This window comes from Bombus bifarius, unplaced genomic scaffold (genome assembly GCF_011952205.1).
Source record: "Bombus bifarius isolate JDL3187 unplaced genomic scaffold, Bbif_JDL3187 scf7180000007974, whole genome shotgun sequence".
NCBI lineage: Eukaryota > Metazoa > Arthropoda > Insecta > Hymenoptera > Apidae > Bombus > Bombus bifarius.
This window is the reverse complement of record NW_022884360.1, coordinates 2,025,339-2,044,088: the sequence shown is the minus strand read 5'-3', so window position 1 is coordinate 2,044,088 and position 18,750 is coordinate 2,025,339. Positions and strand designations below refer to the sequence as shown.

At 32.6% G+C, this 18,750-nt stretch overlaps 3 protein-coding genes and 1 long non-coding RNA gene across 7 annotated transcripts; 1 reads left to right on the top strand and 3 right to left on the bottom strand.

Moving 5' to 3' along the window:
• Nucleotides 1–137: 137 nt before the first annotated feature.
• LOC117216855 (vacuolar protein sorting-associated protein 37A-like) lies at nucleotides 138–2,978 on the bottom strand. Of its 2 annotated transcripts, XM_033463949.1 has the most exons (5): nucleotides 2,577–2,976; nucleotides 2,010–2,199; nucleotides 1,828–1,942; nucleotides 1,222–1,746; nucleotides 138–1,154 (listed from the first exon to the last, which is right to left on the bottom strand). In XM_033463949.1, exons 1-5 carry the CDS (start codon nucleotides 2,663–2,665, stop codon nucleotides 808–810), a joined length of 1,266 nt encoding a protein of 421 aa, XP_033319840.1. In that variant the 5' UTR covers nucleotides 2,666–2,976; the 3' UTR covers nucleotides 138–807. The 2 variants fall into 2 exon arrangements, with proteins under 2 accessions (XP_033319840.1, XP_033319839.1); XM_033463948.1 differs by having other exon boundaries at nucleotides 1,222–1,942; nucleotides 2,577–2,978.
• Nucleotides 2,979–4,469: 1,491 nt separating this feature from the next.
• On the bottom strand, nucleotides 4,470–6,100 carry LOC117216856 (40S ribosomal protein S2-like). Its single transcript, XM_033463950.1, has 3 exons — nucleotides 5,961–6,100; nucleotides 5,074–5,422; nucleotides 4,470–4,988 (listed from the first exon to the last, which is right to left on the bottom strand). The coding sequence occupies exons 1-3, from the start codon at nucleotides 5,969–5,971 to the stop codon at nucleotides 4,494–4,496; spliced, it is 855 nt and encodes a 284-aa protein (XP_033319841.1). The 5' UTR covers nucleotides 5,972–6,100; the 3' UTR covers nucleotides 4,470–4,493.
• A 378-nt stretch (nucleotides 6,101–6,478) lies between these two features.
• Nucleotides 6,479–10,423, bottom strand: LOC117217047. Of its 3 annotated transcripts, none has more exons than XM_033464339.1 (4): nucleotides 9,234–10,423; nucleotides 8,572–9,119; nucleotides 7,603–8,143; nucleotides 6,479–7,152 (listed from the first exon to the last, which is right to left on the bottom strand). In XM_033464339.1, the coding sequence occupies exons 2-3, from the start codon at nucleotides 8,738–8,740 to the stop codon at nucleotides 7,620–7,622; spliced, it is 693 nt and encodes a 230-aa protein (XP_033320230.1). In that variant the 5' UTR covers nucleotides 8,741–9,119; nucleotides 9,234–10,423; the 3' UTR covers nucleotides 6,479–7,152; nucleotides 7,603–7,619. The 3 variants fall into 3 exon arrangements, with proteins under 3 accessions (XP_033320230.1, XP_033320231.1, XP_033320229.1); XM_033464340.1 differs by having other exon boundaries at nucleotides 9,370–10,423; XM_033464338.1 differs by having other exon boundaries at nucleotides 8,572–10,423.
• A 16-nt stretch (nucleotides 10,424–10,439) lies between these two features.
• Nucleotides 10,440–10,703, top strand: LOC117217046. The gene is made up of 2 exons (XR_004489462.1): nucleotides 10,440–10,472; nucleotides 10,551–10,703. It is a non-coding gene; the product is annotated as an uncharacterized LOC117217046 (long non-coding RNA).
• The last annotated feature ends 8,047 nt before the right edge of the window (nucleotides 10,704–18,750 follow it).

Below are 18,750 nucleotides of genomic sequence, written 5' to 3'. Positions count from 1 at the left end.
TTATTTACAACTTACGATTTCTACACAATTATCTTTACATTTTAATTTCAACACGAAAACTTTTCTCTTCTTTGTTACCTTAAGCTGTGTTTTTAGATAATAGTGTCATGAATATTCTAATAAAATTACACACGCCACACTGTTTAAAAAAAAAAAGCATTTTCTCATTTCAGACTTCTCGTATCTATACAATTATCAGTATATTACAATATTAGGAACATTCGTAGGATAAGTAATTAGATTAACATTACTGAATAGCAAACTTTGAAAAATCGATTTAATTATATTCCCGCACATTTATTTACACAGTAAAAAAAAGTTCCTTTTTTTGTATCAGAATATTGATGCAAGTGTAATATGTCACAGCGCAATAACAAAATAATTAAATTGATTTAAAAGACACCTTTTGTATGGAAAAATAAGTACATTTTAAATTAATTGAAATGTTTGATAACTTTTACCGGTTGAAATCAGCGCCTTTGGTTTTCGTACATATACTCGATAATTTCTTTTCGCAAGTAATTTCAATCAATTCACTCGTGTGTTCCAGTTTCGATTATTTTTCGTACGGAATACCAGATAATCTAATTAATTTCAACGCAGCCCACGTATAACAAGCAATGACATAACTCTGTAACGTAGTAACGTATTAATACGTTATAAAAATGTTCTCTGCCAGCGAGTATTTTTACCGCATATATATTTGATAAACACGAATACTATTCAAATTCACAGTATTATTTAATTGAACTAGGCATTATGTACAGTTTGTTCGATTCATAGAAAAAGATAAGATTATACATAATTTTAATAACCCGCTCGTTTCAATTCGTTCAGCTGGTGTGCTAATTTTTCCTCTTTAGTTCTTCTCGCTTGTCCCAGCTTCCTACACTCGATATAAGTGCTGAGGAAACGTTCGACATCAATTTTCCTATTAAGGAAGTCCTCGGCGATTCGTTCGCTTTCTTCGTGACTCTCATCTGCAGCTTTCCTTAAACACTCTTTTATGTGATCCGGAGTAAATGCTTCGGATAACTTGTTGTATCGTTGTATAAGCTGATCATATCTAGCCTTTAGTGCAGTCACAGTCTGTACTTTATTGGCTACATCAGACTGCAATTCTCTAAGCTCGGGTTCTTTGGCTACATTGGCCTCTAAGGAATAGATAGAAAAATATAGATATCCAAAATAAGAAAATGGCTTTGTCGCAAATAATCTTACCGGCAGTTTTTTGGACCCAATCTATTGCATCGTCGATAGCCGTGTTAATGTCTTTTAAGTCGGAATGTTTATCCAGGAATTCATCTACTCTATCATCATCCTCGCTTAACCATCTCAATTCCTCGTTACTTAAGTTATTCAATTCTGGAAACGCTATGCTCTGTCGCAGCTTAATTTGCGCTTGATTCGGCAACGATTGCTGATGGTAATTCGCGTTTACGTAATGCGAATTCAAATATGTTCCATGGTGATTTGAATTGTACCTAGTTGCGTCTGTATTGTGAAGTGAACCGCTTCGCGAAGTCGCTACATATGCTGAATGCTGTGACGGAGAGCCGAATTTTGTATGGCCCTCCGTCACGTACACCGTACCCGAATTTGTATGATTGTAATTATAGATACAAGTATTTGCATTGGCAGATGAATACTGCGGATATTGAGTGTTATAATAAGAATTGTATGACGCCAGTGTAATTTCTGGATACTGTTGCAGGGAATAAGACGGAGAATTTCTTCCTTGTGAATCTGTGATTCGTATAATAAAAGAATAATAACAGAAATTTTGATTCTTTGCTCTCATCACATGTAATATAAAAATGTATGTACCTCTGTGGGACTTGATAGATCCAGAAGAGATTTCTTCTAACAACTGTGGAGGATTTTTACTAAATTCTCTAATGATAGCTTGAACGACACGACCAAGATCACTGTGCACTGTAAACTGATATGTAAAAACAAATGATCTTTACGATTCTAGTCAAATACGCTAGAAATATAAGAGATCTTACATTAAGTAGTCCTGGTGCACTGGTGATTTCATTGTGTTCATTACACCAAGGGTGCTTTATGGGTGGAGAAACCCTGAGTACTGGTTTTTCCAACGGAAACTCCGGTGACAAAGAGACCATAATAGCCATTCTCCTTTCCCCGGCATTGAATTGTACCTGATATTCCACATCTTCTCTTAGCTCTACTACACTGTAACACAAATTATGTACAACAGTTAAGCAACCATGACAGACAGTTACACAATATAAAAGATAATTCCATGGACAACACGGGAACATATATGAAATATTTATTTTTTTTTAATTAAATAAGAAATTGGACAATCGAGCTCGAGAAACTAGGCGTGTATCTCCTTGTATGACGGACGCGTAATGAGCGAATTAAGGCTTAACCAAGTATTTAATGGCAGACTTAATAAGCTTTTTATTTTATTCGTCGTATATAAACCATAAAATGCAGATTTTACGTGGATAAAAAATAATGTTACATGGAATTGTTAGATGATATAGACAGATTAATGCAAATAAGGTTAAACAAGAGAGGTTACAATCGAAAAATCTTCTTACTTGTCGTTAAAAATTTTCAAGGTGTCGATTTGCCGTTTTCTCTTAACTGCGACATTCTCATTTTCGCCACGGAATATTCGCGATATCATTTAAAAGGGTTAAATCTAGATAAAACATTCGTTTTATCCTTCGACTTCCCTGTCAAATTAACCATCCAACAGCAGAACAGCTGTTTCGGCCCTGGTCAAACTTCACGGGAGAAATCGAGATCTATCTAGCGTTAGCAATGTTTATTTTACACTATACTTTCGTTTGAAAAACGTCAGTTATACATATCTATTGTGTTTTGAAGTCGATTACTTTTACACACGCCGATTCAAGCGATCGATATGATTGACAGTCGTTCGAATAACGTCACAGTGACCATTTATTTTATTACCTAGCTAAAGTTAATCGCCTTTGTTACAATCCTAATGTGGAATTTTTTGCGTATTTCGTTAATCAGACAGCAGAAAAAGATATACAATATACAGCTGGGTATCTTTTTACATGATAGATGCATAGTATCCATAAAAAAAATCCTACATAAAAAATTGCTTAAGGATTGATTTGTAATAAAATATAAAATTTGTATTAAAATAACACAAACTACACAAAAATCTATTTAAAATATAGAATTGCATTCATTAAAAATAATTTATTTAATAAACACATTCATACAGTTACTTCCATTAATATCCGAACAATCTTTAAAACAGAATAACTTCTTTGAAATTGGATCAACTACTTAAGCTTTTTTGAAAAGTTAAAATAATTAGTTTATTAAATGATGTATAAAGAAAATTTTGGGAAAATTGCAGTTGGTCGGAATTGCGAAGAAGATAGTAAGGATCGCTTCTTACAACTCTTTTTTATTAAGCCTGTAATGAAAATTTAGGCAATACGTTTCGTCAATTATATTATACATGCTGAAAATGTCATAAAAATCGGTCAAAACTGGTGAAAATCGCAGTTTTTTACAGCTTTCAGCCTATGGTCTATATAGCTATAATAAATTTAAAGGTTCTTAAATCCTTCAGTACCAATCAATTGTTTCAGTATTAATCGATCTCGATGAAATTTTCAGAATGTAAATAACTGATATAAATCTACAAATCATATTGTTTACATTTTTATTACAGGCTCAGATAAAAGAGTCGTAAGAAGCGACTTACACCATTTTCTTCGCGATTTCAACCAATTGCAATTTTTTTAATTTTTTTTACACGCCATCTATATATATAATAAACTAGTAATATATAGTATATAATAAAACCAAATATATAGTAAATATCCTAACTTCTCTAAAAAACTCAAGATATTTAGCTCAATTTTAAAAAAGTTATTTTGCTTTAAACGCTATACAAATATTAACATAAGTGACTCTGTTTAAGAAAAGATTTGGAAATATTCGTACAGAATATACATAATTTTCGTTACGTTATCTACAAATTGTAATTATTAGTGTGTAAAATGTGTGAAAAACCTAATAAACATGGATAAATCGTTCTAAAAAAATCGTGTAATTGTAAATAAAATGTGTTAAAAAGACCGTGTAACTGTCAATAGTAAAAAAGAAGACCCATCAATATTTAAGGATCTAAGCGAAAAAGAAAAGAACTATAGACATACAATTATTTGTTACATTACAGGATTACAGGATTTATGTTGTAGATATTTTTTACAAAAGTGAAAATCAAGTGAATTGTAGTATTTTATAACTAGTTTAACATCTATGACTGGGAATGTTTATGCAAATTCATGTTTTTATGAAAATGGTTAAAAAAACGAAAGTTAAATAGATCTGTCTCATCTACCTAATATTATATATTTTACTTTCACATCCACAGTTTATTTACGAAATATGAGATGTAATAAAAATAGGGAAGGAAAGGCAAAATGATTACGATTAGATACTTTGCATGGAGGTTTATTTCTTTAGGCAACTTCAGCAGGTCTCTGTCCGCCTACAACTCTATGATTCTTCGACAAGTAGTCAGCGAATTCTTGATAAGGAGCTTTTCTTAGTGCCTGATCGTGCCAGAGATCCGGTGTTAAGTATGCGTAGGTTTTGGCAATAGCTGCATAAGTAGCTTTCGCAAAGTTGCCAAGAGTACAGGTGGATCCTCTAGCTGAGGTATAGCAATCCTCGATACCAGCCATTTGTAACAATTTCTTGGGCACAGGTGCTGATACAATACCTGTGCCTCTTGGTGCTGGAATTAAGCGCACCTGAACTGACCCACACTTACCAGTAACTTTACAGGGTACAGTGTGAGGATCACCGATTTTATTTCCCCAATAACCACGACGTACTGGCACAACTGATAGCTTGGCAAGAATGATAGCTCCACGGATGGCAGTGGCCACTTCCTTGGAACATTTTACTCCTAGGCCAATGTGGCCTTTGTAGTCCCCAATTGCTACGAAAGCCTATAAAATGAGAATTACTAATGAGATCTTCAGTGCATTAATAATCACACATCATCATTTAAAAATTATGTTTGTATAAAATTACCTTGAAACGAGTACGCTGACCAGCTCTGGTTTGTTTCTGTACTGGCATAATTTTCAGTACTTCGTCTTTCAATTCGACTCCAAGGAACTTGTCAATGATTTCATATTCCTTGATAGGTAAGGAAAAGAGGTAGATATGTTCCAAAGACTCAATCCTTCCATCTCTAACAAGGCGTCCCAGTTTTGTCACCGGAATCCATTCCTTGCTATCCTCTTTACCACGTCCACGACCACGACCTCGGCCTCTGCCCCCGCGGCCTCTACCTCTCGGACCTCCACGATCACCTCCTCCGCGAGAACCAAACCCTCCACGAAAACCTCCACGCGCGGCTGGAGCTGTGTCCGCCATTCTGTTTGAAATTAACCAAAAAAAATGGAATTTATAGACTATTAAAAAGAAAACTGAATAATTAAACGATATATGTAATAAAAATCTCTTTCGAGTTTATCGACTTTTTCCAATTTTTACTATTTGATTAGTCTTTTTTTAAGAGATAAAGAAAAATTTAAAAAATTTGGTATTTTTTCGGTTTAATCCACGCAGTGTCTAAAATTTACCAAAAAGGTTAGGTCAGATTTAAGTTGCATTTTTAAACAATATTTTTATTTATCAGTCACTAAATTGCATAATTATCTGATATGTAATTAATTTAACCTTCCTGGAATAGGGCTAGTTATTTATTATAGGTAACTGCTACGCTAACCTCGAAACACATGTTTCTGATGACTAATAGACATACTTAAAATTTTTAATACAAAATTTAATTTTTAAGACATTTATTAGTTATAGAATTTTTTATATTTCTAAAAGTATAACATAAATGCGTTTTAGGGACAATTAATATCGATTAATAATGAAGTTGAGAAAGATATTTGTAGCACACTTACGATTTTTCCATCTTCTTCTTAGTATGTAGAGTTACGGAAGGAAGACCATTATTTCTCGAATTCACTAACTCGAATATATATCGATTATATCGATATCTCTCGACTACATGTCACATCCGGCATTTAAATATACATTTAAATAAAATACGAACTACTAATATACTCATGTAACTCAATTTTTAATTAACTTCCCTTTAACCCGTTTTAATTTCTTAAAACATTATTTTCTTATTGTTCGAAATAGTATATACTTTGTGTATACTAGTGTATACTTTGATGCAAAGAAACTATTTGAATATTTATTGTATGTATCTGAAATTTAGATTAATATATAGCAAAATAAATTTTTTTCAAAAGAGATTTCATTTGGAATAACATTTTATGTGAACGTATACTTAAAGACACATGAAGGATTTACCTATTTTCATATTTTATTTAAATTTCAAGTATATAATCTTGATATCTTTTATTTTATTTTAATATCTCATGTATAATTTTTTTATTTTTTAAAACCGTAATACATTTACGTTGCATTGATTTGAACAATCACATGACATCTTGTTACAGAAATTGACGAATCATATTTTTCAAGAAAATCGAGTTTGGAAATTTTATTTTCTTGAATAGAAAAAATTTTTATTTTACGTGTTTGACTTATTTTTGCATGTCTAATGACCTCTTGTTGATTGTTTACTCGTATCTAGTTGGTACTTAGCCAAGTTTAACTATGTTTGGCAAATTTTCAAACTCAATTTTTTTTTCATATAAAAAAGTTTTATTCTATATTTTCAAGTTATCTTCTCACATAGGTTTATCTAGTTTTACCAACCGGCCGGTCTCACGCTATATATACATATATACATAGTTAACTTATGGTTAACAGGATTTAAAGGATAATTTGATATAAAGCGGTAATTAGAAAAGCTAATTTTATTAACAATTACTTCGATATTTTGTAAAATAAAGCTGGGGAAACACGAGCGTTATAACGGACGTCAATTTTGACGGACGTTAGAACTGTACTCACACGAGCGTTGCTTTGGTTCTCCGTAATTTTCTCTCATCAATACGCTGAGAAAGATATTCATGTGACCAAAATTAACGCTGTAGAATTCTCGATTTTCGTTTACGCTCGTTTACGTTAAACATTCAAAAGAAAATATAAGTCAAGACACGAAAGTACTGGCTGCATCTTATAAACAATTCAAGACTACTGAAAGGCACATTTCACACGCTCTGTAACTTGCAAGTGATTTTCGTATGTCGCGGTCATCGTTCGACAAATTACTTAGGAAGAAGAAACAAAGCATAATGCGTAAGGATACGAAACCTTAGAAAAGGTTAGAATGATATGGCGACTAGAAGACCAAACTAGGTGAATAGAAAAAATATTGTCTATATTAATACATATAAAATAATGTAACAGAGCATTACATTTAAGATAAATAAAAAGATAATAATTTATAGAATACAAGATAATAACAATAATGAATATTAATATAGCATTAATAATAATAAAATAATATTTATAATAAGTAATGTTATGATGATATATTTTTGATGGAATTTTCTGTTATATCTACCATGAAAATTTGTGGTAGAAAGGGAAATTTTCATAATGAAGTACCATAAAAATATGTAACCGGACAATTTCATGTGCTACGTATTATATTTTGATAGTGTGCGTTGAACAGATGAACTTCTAATATTCTGAATTAATTGCATGACTTGCATTCTGTATTGCATTTTTTGCTCTAAATTAAAGGACTTAATTAGCGGTAATGTTGATTTATAAAATGCCATGTCGTCGTCGTCGTCGCCGTTTGTATTTTTCTTATACTCCGAAAAATTAGCCACCTCCTCTTCTGCATGAATTCTTTTTGTTTTTTCTCGTGGAGGGTATCTGAACTCATTATTCGTTTCTTCATTATTAAAAATTGATTCAAATCCATTACTAATGTTGGTCCCTGAATCTGTACTTATTGGGTCATTCTTCTCTACCTCCGTGCTACTACTGGTATTTTGTGGCTGCCGACATTTTTCCAAAAATCCTAATTGTTCTTCATAAACATATCGTATCTTTTTTTTTGCACCAGAGCCTGACTTATTATTTCCGTTTCTTTTTCTTAAAGTACGAATATAATTATCGCGTACGCTTCTCCATTTAGAAGTTACCTCCTGCACTATAAAAAAGATTAACGATAATCCAACCAATTAAGTGTCAATAAATTAATATTTCTTTGTGCATTGTTTTTTAGGTATTTGAGTAGTGAAAACAACATCCTCGATTTGCGTTACCAATATCGAATAGGTCGATCTACCTCGTGTAATATGATACGTACAACCTATACTGCACAAAAATGTCAGAAGTATCGAATTTACATTTACATTGATCTTGAGATATGTTCTCAAGGCCAAGAAAAAAGAAGATACGTTTTTAGGGGCGGATTTACCTCGACGCCAATGACATTATAAGCATAGCATATTGTAAACGATGTTGGCCAAGTACCATGGCAAGATAGGGAAATATAATTGCGTCGTGTTTATGGTGTACTCATAAAATAAATAACGAAAATGTATTAAATATATTACTCGTTATTTTTTTACTTACCAATAATCTTCTTATCAGTTTCCATCTTTTGCATAAAATTGGGGGTTACAATACTCGCCACACGCAACCACGCTTCGTTTCTTTTCAATTTGTCTTTGTATTCGAGATTGGAAATATCCCATAAAACGGGATGTTTCTCAACTTCGGATATCAGTACCTCGATGTCCATAATTTATTATAACGGTTAATATATGTTAACTCGCCGTTCGTGTGACCAGTCTCATAGAAACACAAAGAATGCGGCAACGTCCGTGTTAATCGCTCGACGCACGTTGCGTCTGTATCATAGCGATTGCTAACTGCGTCGCGACGTTGCCAACGTTGTCTTACGTACGTAGGAATTGACGGACGCAATTCGTGTGGCGTGACGTCTGCTTGTGTAACTGTGTGACGGTAATACATACATATGTACCTACCTTCGCACAGGTTTGCAAACTCCCGTGGTGGGGACGAGGTTCTTAATATCGAGAAGTGTGCTTTACAAACCGACCGCTAGCCAGCGCTGGGATCGATTTGGGAAACTTTTACATTCAACGCCATCCTTATCACTGAAGATAAAGAATATAAACTAAATTACTTTTCATAACTTTTCACAATTTATTTAAAGCAAACATTCAGTATTTCATGTGATAGGGAAAATGCTCAAATAAACGTGGATTTACATAGTAACGTAAAATTCAGTTGCAGACACGGTTGTCTTGCACGTTGCAGGCATAAGATCGCGCTGCATGACAAAGACTAAGAAATCGATTGATGCGCCTGACTTGAGAAACATTTCCTGGTCGCTAAGAGCTTTACCTTCACTCCAGAAGTTCCCAGACTTCGGATCTGTTATACTGTATACACGTCATTTCGTATTATATTCCAAGCACTATTGGCGACCCATGCATCGTACGTGACAGTGGCGCACGTTCCTAGATGTGTGTGTCTAATATGTATACGACAATATATGTATATCGCCGTCCGTTAAGGAGCCGCCTACTATGTAGCCGTTCGGAACATCTCTCGCTCGCACGCATTTCTCACACAGTCATACGCATTCTTTTCTATCATCTTCAAGCAGAGGCTACGCGAGCGTTGAAGCTGCATTGCGTGGCTGCGTATAAAATGCACATATACATTTGCATTGTACGCATAACGCTCGTGTAGCCCCGGCCTAAGTCCAAGTCTAGTTATTTAGGTTGACGAGCGAAATGCATACGGTGTTCCATTATGACTTCTTGCTTGTTATATTATGATTGAGGAGATGAAAATTAATGAATCACTGTGTGCGTGAAGGCAAATGGAAACCGAATAAAGGATAAACAAATAACGGGGAAAGCGCACACGTCATTGGCTATTCGATAAATAGTCGTTTCCTAAAAAAACTCTTTTTTAGTCTCTAGCGCGGTTACTTACCGGACAATTATTGTATTTCTACAACGGTCGTCGGTTTAAAGCTTTATCCCAGTGTCTCTAGTGTCTAAATTAACGAACATGGTACATATAACTGATCTTATACAAAATAATATAATGGCTGCGACGATATAACATTGCAACGTCCGTCGTAACGTCCGTCGTTTCTACACTCGTGTAATACCAGCCTAAATTAAACAAATAAATGCTAAAAAAGATGTAATCTTCTCTTTTTGTTTCCGGCAGATTTCCTCTTTCTGTTTCACATCTACTTCCATGAATTTTCTATTTTTATTTTATATATATCATATTTTCCACGTTTCAGTTCTAGTTTGATGCCTCCCGATTTCCATTTGTTCCCCTCACTTTATTTATTTCCACACTGTGTGCAAGAGGTCACGTGCAGTGGGACTGTGATTCTGGCATCATGCACATCATAAATTTATAGCATGCCTTAAGGAGTAATGAAATGCCTCGCGAATGAAGTAATACTATTCCACTCTCAAGTAATTACACATTGGACAGATTATTGTGCACGGTTTTTAACATATTTTGACTAACACATCTTTTCCTTTCGTTTACAGATTTCGAGTTTCCTTTATCATTTTTACCAGTTTTCAACCTACTTCATATTTTACTTGTATAACACGGTTTTTTTACGACGCTGTGGCAAATTTTATAAAATGATGCACTTGTTATTTACAGGAAAATAAATAAGCAAAGACATGTATTATATGCAAATTGTTGTATTTCTCTTTGAACTCGAAATGCGCATCTGTCATTGTTGCACACCACCGCCCTCTCTGTCTAGAATCGTTCATATAGGCTGTCCTTGTCGCACAATCTTGCGTTCTTTGCGTACGGATAAATCATGTAATGCCATCTATCCTCACATGCTCCAAGTCGCTGTTCCTCCCGCCTTCAATAGATATCAGAACATGGTTTGTCAGTAGACAAAAAGCACAAGGTTGTGCGACAAGCATAAACGATATTGCCATCTATCTTCACATGCTGCAGTCGCTGTTCCTTTCGCTTTCATAGATATCAGCACATGCTTTGTCCGTGGGACAAGGAATACATTAGTATGTCAGATAAAGGGTGCCATACTGTGCAACAAGGACAGATGTATATCTTCTGTTAGATGAAGACAGCAATAGTGTGCGGCAAGGACATACAATACGAGCGAGACTAGACGAGAAGGTTTTGCAATTCTTAATGTTATCATTGTATTATGTCAGTATGTTTCGCAGCATTTAAGATTTGTAACAACTGTATTATTTGTACATACCTTGTTATTGAATATAAACTTTTAAATACAAATTCTCATTAATATTTAAATTTCTTTTTGCCATTAAACAAGTAAAAAAAAAAAACAATACAAAACTATTGATTTATTCCTGGCGAATTTGTGTTACGGAGACGATCACTGCCCGCAACTTTTAGACGTTGCAGCAGTGAGGGCAACCGCAGGATGTTGAAAGCCATTCGTTCGTTACAAATTTAGGCTTCGAGGATTTTTGCATAGACGATCCAGCATACGACATAAATTTTAAACGACGCCCTGCCGTGCTACGCGCCTATTACAAGGCAACCATCCACGCAGCCTACATTTTTCTTCCATCTCACTCATGTAAATATCTATATATACACATACATAGTTTTAAGGCGGATTGTAAACGGATTTGTAAACGTAATTTACAAGAATTTCATTATAAAAGTTATTTTTAAATAAAATTGAATAAGAATGTCATAAGACGTGTAGAGTTATTTAATTAAGATATATTAATATTCGTAATAGAATTATATAATTTATATAATTTCTACACTGTACATTACTGAAAGGTTTCAATAAACGTTTAATTAAAGTTAATCAGCTGTTTAATCATTTCATGGTCTGTTCAGCTATCCTAAAATGATCAATCCTAATCCTTTACCGAAAAGTAGAGTGGCAGACTTTTTAAACAGAGTTTTAAAACTCGAAATGCGAAAAATAGCCTTGTTCACTATTAAATTGGGCTTCTTGGAATTGATGTTATTTTCCAAGAATTCTTCGGAATCAAAATTTCAACAAAATCTTTGATCTGTTTTGTGATTTTGTATCAGGAGAATATAACAGTATAGGAAGTGGCACGAACACAACGATTCTTGGAATTTATCGTCTCTGAATTTTTCAAGGCTATATCGTAGTCTTTTTCAACTATCTTTTTTAAGTTATCTATAATCAATATAGAAAAAAACAATTTATACCTAACAACTATATATTTATACCTAATAATAATAATAAAATAATAAATTATAATAAAACTTCTCTAATACGGGATTCATGATTTCCAAAAATTTATTTTAATTGAAATTGATCGATTTTCATAAATCACGAGTATAATAGTATTATTAAATGGTGTAAAATATCTTCATTTTAATTATTTCAATAAATGAATGATTAAGAATTTTCATTTCGATATTTTTCATTAAGAATGTAGGAAGGGAGTTGGGGGTCAAATTCAAAAGATGCAATCACAAAAGTTCAAAAATGAATCCACTTAAATGAAATTTTTGCAAATGCACTGTTGGTCAAGACGTGGACCGTTAGATGCTATAATCGCCTAGCGGTAAAACATGGAACTAATATCTTTATGACGAAATTAAAATATGAAACTTCTTAATCTATAAGCCAAATTCTGAAATAATGTAATAAATAGGAATTAAATTAAAGTTGTAACTCTCAGAATCCTCCTTTATAATACTTCCGGTTTTCAACGTAATTAATTAATTACATGTAATAATCAATACAAAAAATATGGCCTATTTTAGCCTCTTTAACGCTATCTATCGAAATTCTCTGGAACTGAATAATTCAAAAAATTAAGTGGAAATGACCACCTTACTACATGATAAAATTCTAAATGTGTGAAAATTGATCATGGAAAGTGAAAAATTCGTTAATTTTCAATGGGGATTCGATTTATTAGGAATTACCAAGAGCACATAATCACAGTTGATAACTCCTCTATCTCTATCGTACTCCCAGCATTGTCTTTCTTTACCCGGGACATCATGCGAAGAGATATCGACGACCTCTTTGGGTATCCTATATTCCTATTAACAAGTCACGATTTTTAACCCAAAATCATGATTTTGATAGATGGCGCTGATCTCAGGATGGCTTTCATTAATTGTGACATCATAGCGTTAAATTTCGCTGCTGATTTTCGATAGGTAGCATTAGGACAGGTCTGAATATATCATAATGGTTGAAAACAAAAGACATGTGTACATATTTTAAAAGATGATATTTCAGGTATCTTTAGAAAAAAGGTTGGTTAGGATATATTAATTTTTGTTAGTTTTATACGCTCTTAAATAAAAGGAAACAAAATGCATCATAGGCATTTGATGTTTTTCCTTTACTGGAAAGGCAAGAATACCACACAAACAGCTCTACTACTGATTACGATCAGATAAAAACACTGATCCAGAATAACCCACGCTATGCGACACCTGAATTAACGGAAATGCTAAAAATATCAAAATCCATCACCCACGAGCATTTTGCGAAGCTTGGCTATATAAACCGTTTTGATGTATGGGTTCCTCGCGATTTAAAGGAAAAAAATCTGAAGGATCGCATTTTCATTCGCGACTCGTTGTATAAACGCAACGGGGAGCAAGTGATATTTAAAGATAGTGACCAGAGATGAAAAATGGATTATTTATAATAATGTTGAACGGAAAAGATCTTGAGAAAGCGGATTGAATCACCTTTAGCCATCGCAGAAGTCGATCTCCATCCGAAAAAAGCCATGCTTTGTGTCTGGTGGGACTGGAAAGGAATCCTGTATTATGAACTTTTACCAAACAACCAAACAATATATTTGGAAAAGTATTGCTCGCAATTAAACAAATTGAAGACAACAAATTGAACAAAAACGTCCAGAACTACCAAATCCGAAGGGCGTCGCGTTTCGTGAGGACAATGCGCGGCCTCGTGTCTCTCTGACTACTCGACAAAAGCTGTTGACCATGGTTGGGATATGTTACCCCACCCACGGATTCACCAGACATTACACCCTTAGATTTTTACATATCTAGATCAGTACAAAATTCCCTTAACGGCAAAAACTTTAACTCTTTGCATATAAAAAATCATATTCTAAAGTTTATAGCCGAAAAACCTGAGAAGTTCTGGAAGGATGAAATATTCAAGTTGCATGATAGATGGATAGAGGTTGTGTAAGAAAGGGAACAAATGGGTAGGCACCTATATAATTCGATAAATGTATATCGAAATTTAAATGCGCTGCGTTTGAACTTTCCCAAGAACTACGACCATCTAATTTGTTTATTTCATATCCATGACGTTAATTTTATTAATGATCTCTCATCGCCCCTTTATTAAACTTTATCCGACAATGACAATCTTATTTTATTGTAGAACAGAATACGCAATCATTTTGAAATTATACGTATAAATAATACCGTTAAAAAAAAACTATAAAATACATTTCTCAACGTTTTATTATTGAAACTTCTCATTGCACATATACATTATTGTTACAAATTACTTTGCTGCATCTACACGGATGATACATACACTAATAATATCGTATAGAAATATTACAAACAGGTACAAAAGCTACACTACTTTATTGTACGTTTTATCTTTTTTTTTTATTATGAATTATAAATATAATCATTCACTAGAGTTTAACCTTTTATCGATGGAATAATGTTGAAATTGAATGATCTTATTATGTGTTTTACTTTAATGATTCGTTATATAGAAAAATAAGAAGAAATCTTCCAAATCTTTTCCTACTCTCTTTTACAAAAAATAAAGGGTTAATAGCTTCTTCGAATGGAATGCAGGTTCTGCACAAGTAATTTTTCAGCTAATTAATCGGATTGATATACATATTCATCACAATGAACGCTATTTGTATTTATGTACAACATATTCATCTCATTACTTAATTAAAAAAATTGGTTTATTATTTCCCAGCTGCTTAAAGTGACTTTGTTTTATTTTTCTCCTTTATCTAATGAACATGTTATTTTAAAAGTAAAGTACTTGATTAATTTGATGAATTTGTTACTCAGCTGGTGAATTATAATACTTTCACGTTATATATAAAAAAACTTGATACTTCAATCATATCTCTAGTTTATCATATATAAATATCATCAATGGTGCGGAGAGATCTATGAAACAATGGTAAAGATTTTGCAATGCTCTAACCACTAGTTGGCAGTGTAATTTTTCATTTCACATTAGCCATTGATTACAGGGGGGGCAGTAGAATAAAAATTTCGACAAAAATTATCTTTCACAATCAAAAACGGGTAGAAGCACGATTTCTACACTGCAAGTACTAAAGAGCATGATCAAAAAGTACGTCTAGACTCCTTCTGGCACTTGAAATTCTAATAAGGCATCATTCTAGTCCAAAGGTGTCATAAAAGTACAATCATTTATGATAAATGTAATGAGAAATTGTGAAAAATGTAGATGCATTAAAAGCGAATTGGAAGTTTCTGACTTTAAATGATTATAGCTTTGAAATGAATGCATGAAATGCAAGAATTCAAACGTTATTTTGTAAAGGAAGGTGGATACTTATACGGTATGTAAAAGAAATATTGCTCATTCATTGCTCGGAAATTGTTAATTAATAACAATAAAACGCGACGAATTAAGATAAGATATTATGATGCAAATATTCCATGATAAATATTCCTAATTACATATACTATAACTTACTTCTAAAACAAGATGGAATGTATTAAATGCATTTCGAGGCACCACCAAATGGTTGTATTTTTATATGTTAGGACTTATAAAATGATGCACTAGTAGAATTTTAGGTACCTGAAACTGTACAAGGGCACTGTTTGCTCATCTTTCTCTGTAATGTATAACAGTGTATTTTTGTCAGTGCTAAAGAGACTTTACGCGACACTGAAAATTGACTAAAGAATAAATGAAAACTTACAACCTAATTTGAAATGTCGTTATTTAAAAAGTTTGGAATTTCGATTGATACAAGCAACAGAAATCCTGGATGTTTAATTCGAAAAAAAGTTGAACGCTCTCGTCATATAAAAAGATTCAAACGCAGTATAGTGACCCGCAAAAGTATTCGTGTACTTATCATAGAAAATTGTTATGTGCATATTGTATGTGTTATATGAAACATTTAAATATTTTATTAGCACTATAATGAGACACGATTGCCAAGATAATATTGGCGACTTGAATCCAATCTAAAAATATACATACACAAGTTACAATATATTTACTGCAAACTTATATTTAGTAGAAAATTAGTACACAGTATGAATAGTCGCTTTAAGCATATAATCAGTGTTCAAAATAGTTCTATTGAATACTAAGAATTCGTTAATATTTTGAATGATTGCCTGTTTAAATATTTTTTTGATCAAAATATGTATAAACTTGCACTAAATATCTTGTAACTTCTATATATTTTTTCAAAATAGTTACAAATTTTACCAATATGACAATGATAGTCGAATATCATGACAGTACTAACGAAATTTAAAAGTATTTCCCATAATACACGTAATATTTTCATAAAAGATATCGACAATTGTACGAATACTTCTATGAGCCGCTGTATATCAGGTTATAGTTGATATCAATGAGAATACTTTTTCCATAATACTAAGTTTTTTAGATGCGAATTCAGTAACTCGAAGGGGCGGCTACACTATTCGTACAAAGTTTTTTAATTACAAAGAGCCTAAAAAAAGTGACTTATACACACTTGTATTTATTATTCGATTCTCGCAGCACCTACCGCTGAAAATGCATTAAAAAAATACATCCATTATTATTATGGCATTCTTCAAGGTGTACACGAGCCAAAAATAATATCTAATGTCAGATTTTATTTTTAAAGAGTGACATTTACCCGTTTGTCGAGATCAGACAGTGCGTTAAGTTAATAGATGCTAAAGTTAATCGATCAATTAAAATGACGAAATACATAATTCTACACGTTTTTTTGACTTGAAGTATCAAGTCTATGAAGAAAGAAAATAATTTCCATTAAATATTCTAATATTAATCTCTACGCTCATTTTTTATTAAAAAACTTGGACATAATCGTTATCTTCTTTTTACGTAAAATGTTTGTCTTTCTAAATCACGTAGTTCGGTCGAAATTCATTGATCGTACATTAGAAATGAAAGGGAAAGTATTTACAACGACTGTACAAAAATATGTGTGTTTAACAAAATCTTCACAAACAGTCAACAGAAAAAATAATGCGTACAAGTTAAATATAAACTTAGATAAACTCTAAATACGATTGGTCCCATATCTCGAATCTTGTTTCGTTTTCTTTTTTCTTCTTTTTTTATTTTATAGAAAAAAAGTAGCCTTTGTACACCTTAAAGTAACATCTTACAACGTCTTCGCAAGGCGAAGCTACTGTAATTGTGTAAAACTAGTTTGTAAAAAGACGATGCTCGCCGTTATTTACAAGTTCCGACTGAATCTACTTCGAACATTTCAATATAAGATTTATAAATCAGATTTTCCAACTTTACTATTCGCTTTTGCGTTGCTTTTTTACAAATGCGTAAGAATATAAAAACAAATTTCTGCATTGCGAAACACACCTGAGATAAACATAAAAAAGAATGAAAATATGATTCGAATTGGTTGCTAATTTCGTTCAGCTACGTTCAAATTTGACTGGGAACAAGATAATTTGCTGATTACATTTTGCAGGTTGTTCTTAAGTGTGAAAAAACATCGTTTTAGATATACACTGTATTTCACTCTTTTTACCTTCTCCGATGTGTTTTCATAGCGAATTTTACATTTTTGCGCACAATACTTAAAACAACATTGAGACGTTTCGCATCTTAAATTGTACAACGAAGGAAAAAAATGCGCAGATTTAAGTAGATCCGTTTTTCTTTTACTCTCGAAACGCATGACTAAAAAATATACATATAGTCATTGCTTAAAAAAAATAATTACATGCTCGACGTGAAAGTTACCTAGTTCCACTGGCCTAAAATTGAATATTAAGGAACGTTTCAATGCTATACTTAAATAAAAAAAAAAAAAATATTAAAGAAGCAATGAACGAAATGAAAGAAGAAAAAACACGAGATTTTATCGAGAACTTAAGATACTGAATCAGGTATACGATTCCCAACTGTTTCTACATATTCTACAAACTTTTACAAATTCAGATCCTCCTATAGCTGTCTCACCTTTGTACTCTACCTGGTTATGCGAATCTAAGTAACTTCATATTTGTCAGGTATACAATCGCGTAAAAATTTACAATTACTTAGTCCAGCAATGTATAAAAAAGTATAATACATCAGTCTGGCCACTCATTGACCAAATACTTATCGATCTATATTGTTAGCTAACGCTTTATGAATATTTTTTCTTCTTATTTCCTCTTTATCTTTGTCTCTGTTTGTTTCGCAACAGTCATGACTACGCGAATTGATCATATATAAAAAATTGCCTTCCAACGAAAGCTAAATGTATATTTGTCGTATCTATCTTACACGTTAATTGAAAAAAGAAAAAAATTTAGATAATGTGGACCAACATTTACGATTGTGGTGAATCTAACACTCGTCAAATAGCCGACGACCGCTAACAGAAAATATTTGATACAAAAATATTCCTTCTATTCAGATGATTCGTCGAAGTCAAAGAACAAGACGCTATCAAATTAGATGGAATTACATAAAATGAATCAACTATATAGGTGAATATACGATTAAAT

What these genes read in the sequence shown, in the direction of transcription:
- LOC117216855 (XM_033463948.1), bottom strand. Translation starts at nt 2,665, where the DNA reads ATGATATCGCGAATATTCCGTGGCGAAAATGAGAATGTCGCAGTTAAG. An exon ending in GTGCACCAGGACTACTTAAT is followed by an intron (nt 1,943 to 2,009) that starts GTAAGATCTCTT and finishes TTTACATATCAG; the next exon opens with TTTACAGTGCACAGTGATCT. An exon ending in TTGGGTCCAAAAAACTGCCG is followed by an intron (nt 1,155 to 1,221) that starts GTAAGATTATTT and finishes TCTATTCCTTAG; the next exon opens with AGGCCAATGTAGCCAAAGAA.
- LOC117216856 (XM_033463950.1), bottom strand. An exon ending in GTCAGCGTACTCGTTTCAAG is followed by an intron (nt 4,989 to 5,073) that starts GTAATTTTATAC and finishes CTCATTTTATAG; the next exon opens with GCTTTCGTAGCAATTGGGGA.
- LOC117217047 (XM_033464338.1), bottom strand. Translation starts at nt 8,740, where the DNA reads ATGGACATCGAGGTACTGATATCCGAAGTTGAGAAACATCCCGTTTTA. An exon ending in AACTGATAAGAAGATTATTG is followed by an intron (nt 8,144 to 8,571) that starts GTAAGTAAAAAA and finishes TCTTTTTTATAG; the next exon opens with TGCAGGAGGTAACTTCTAAA.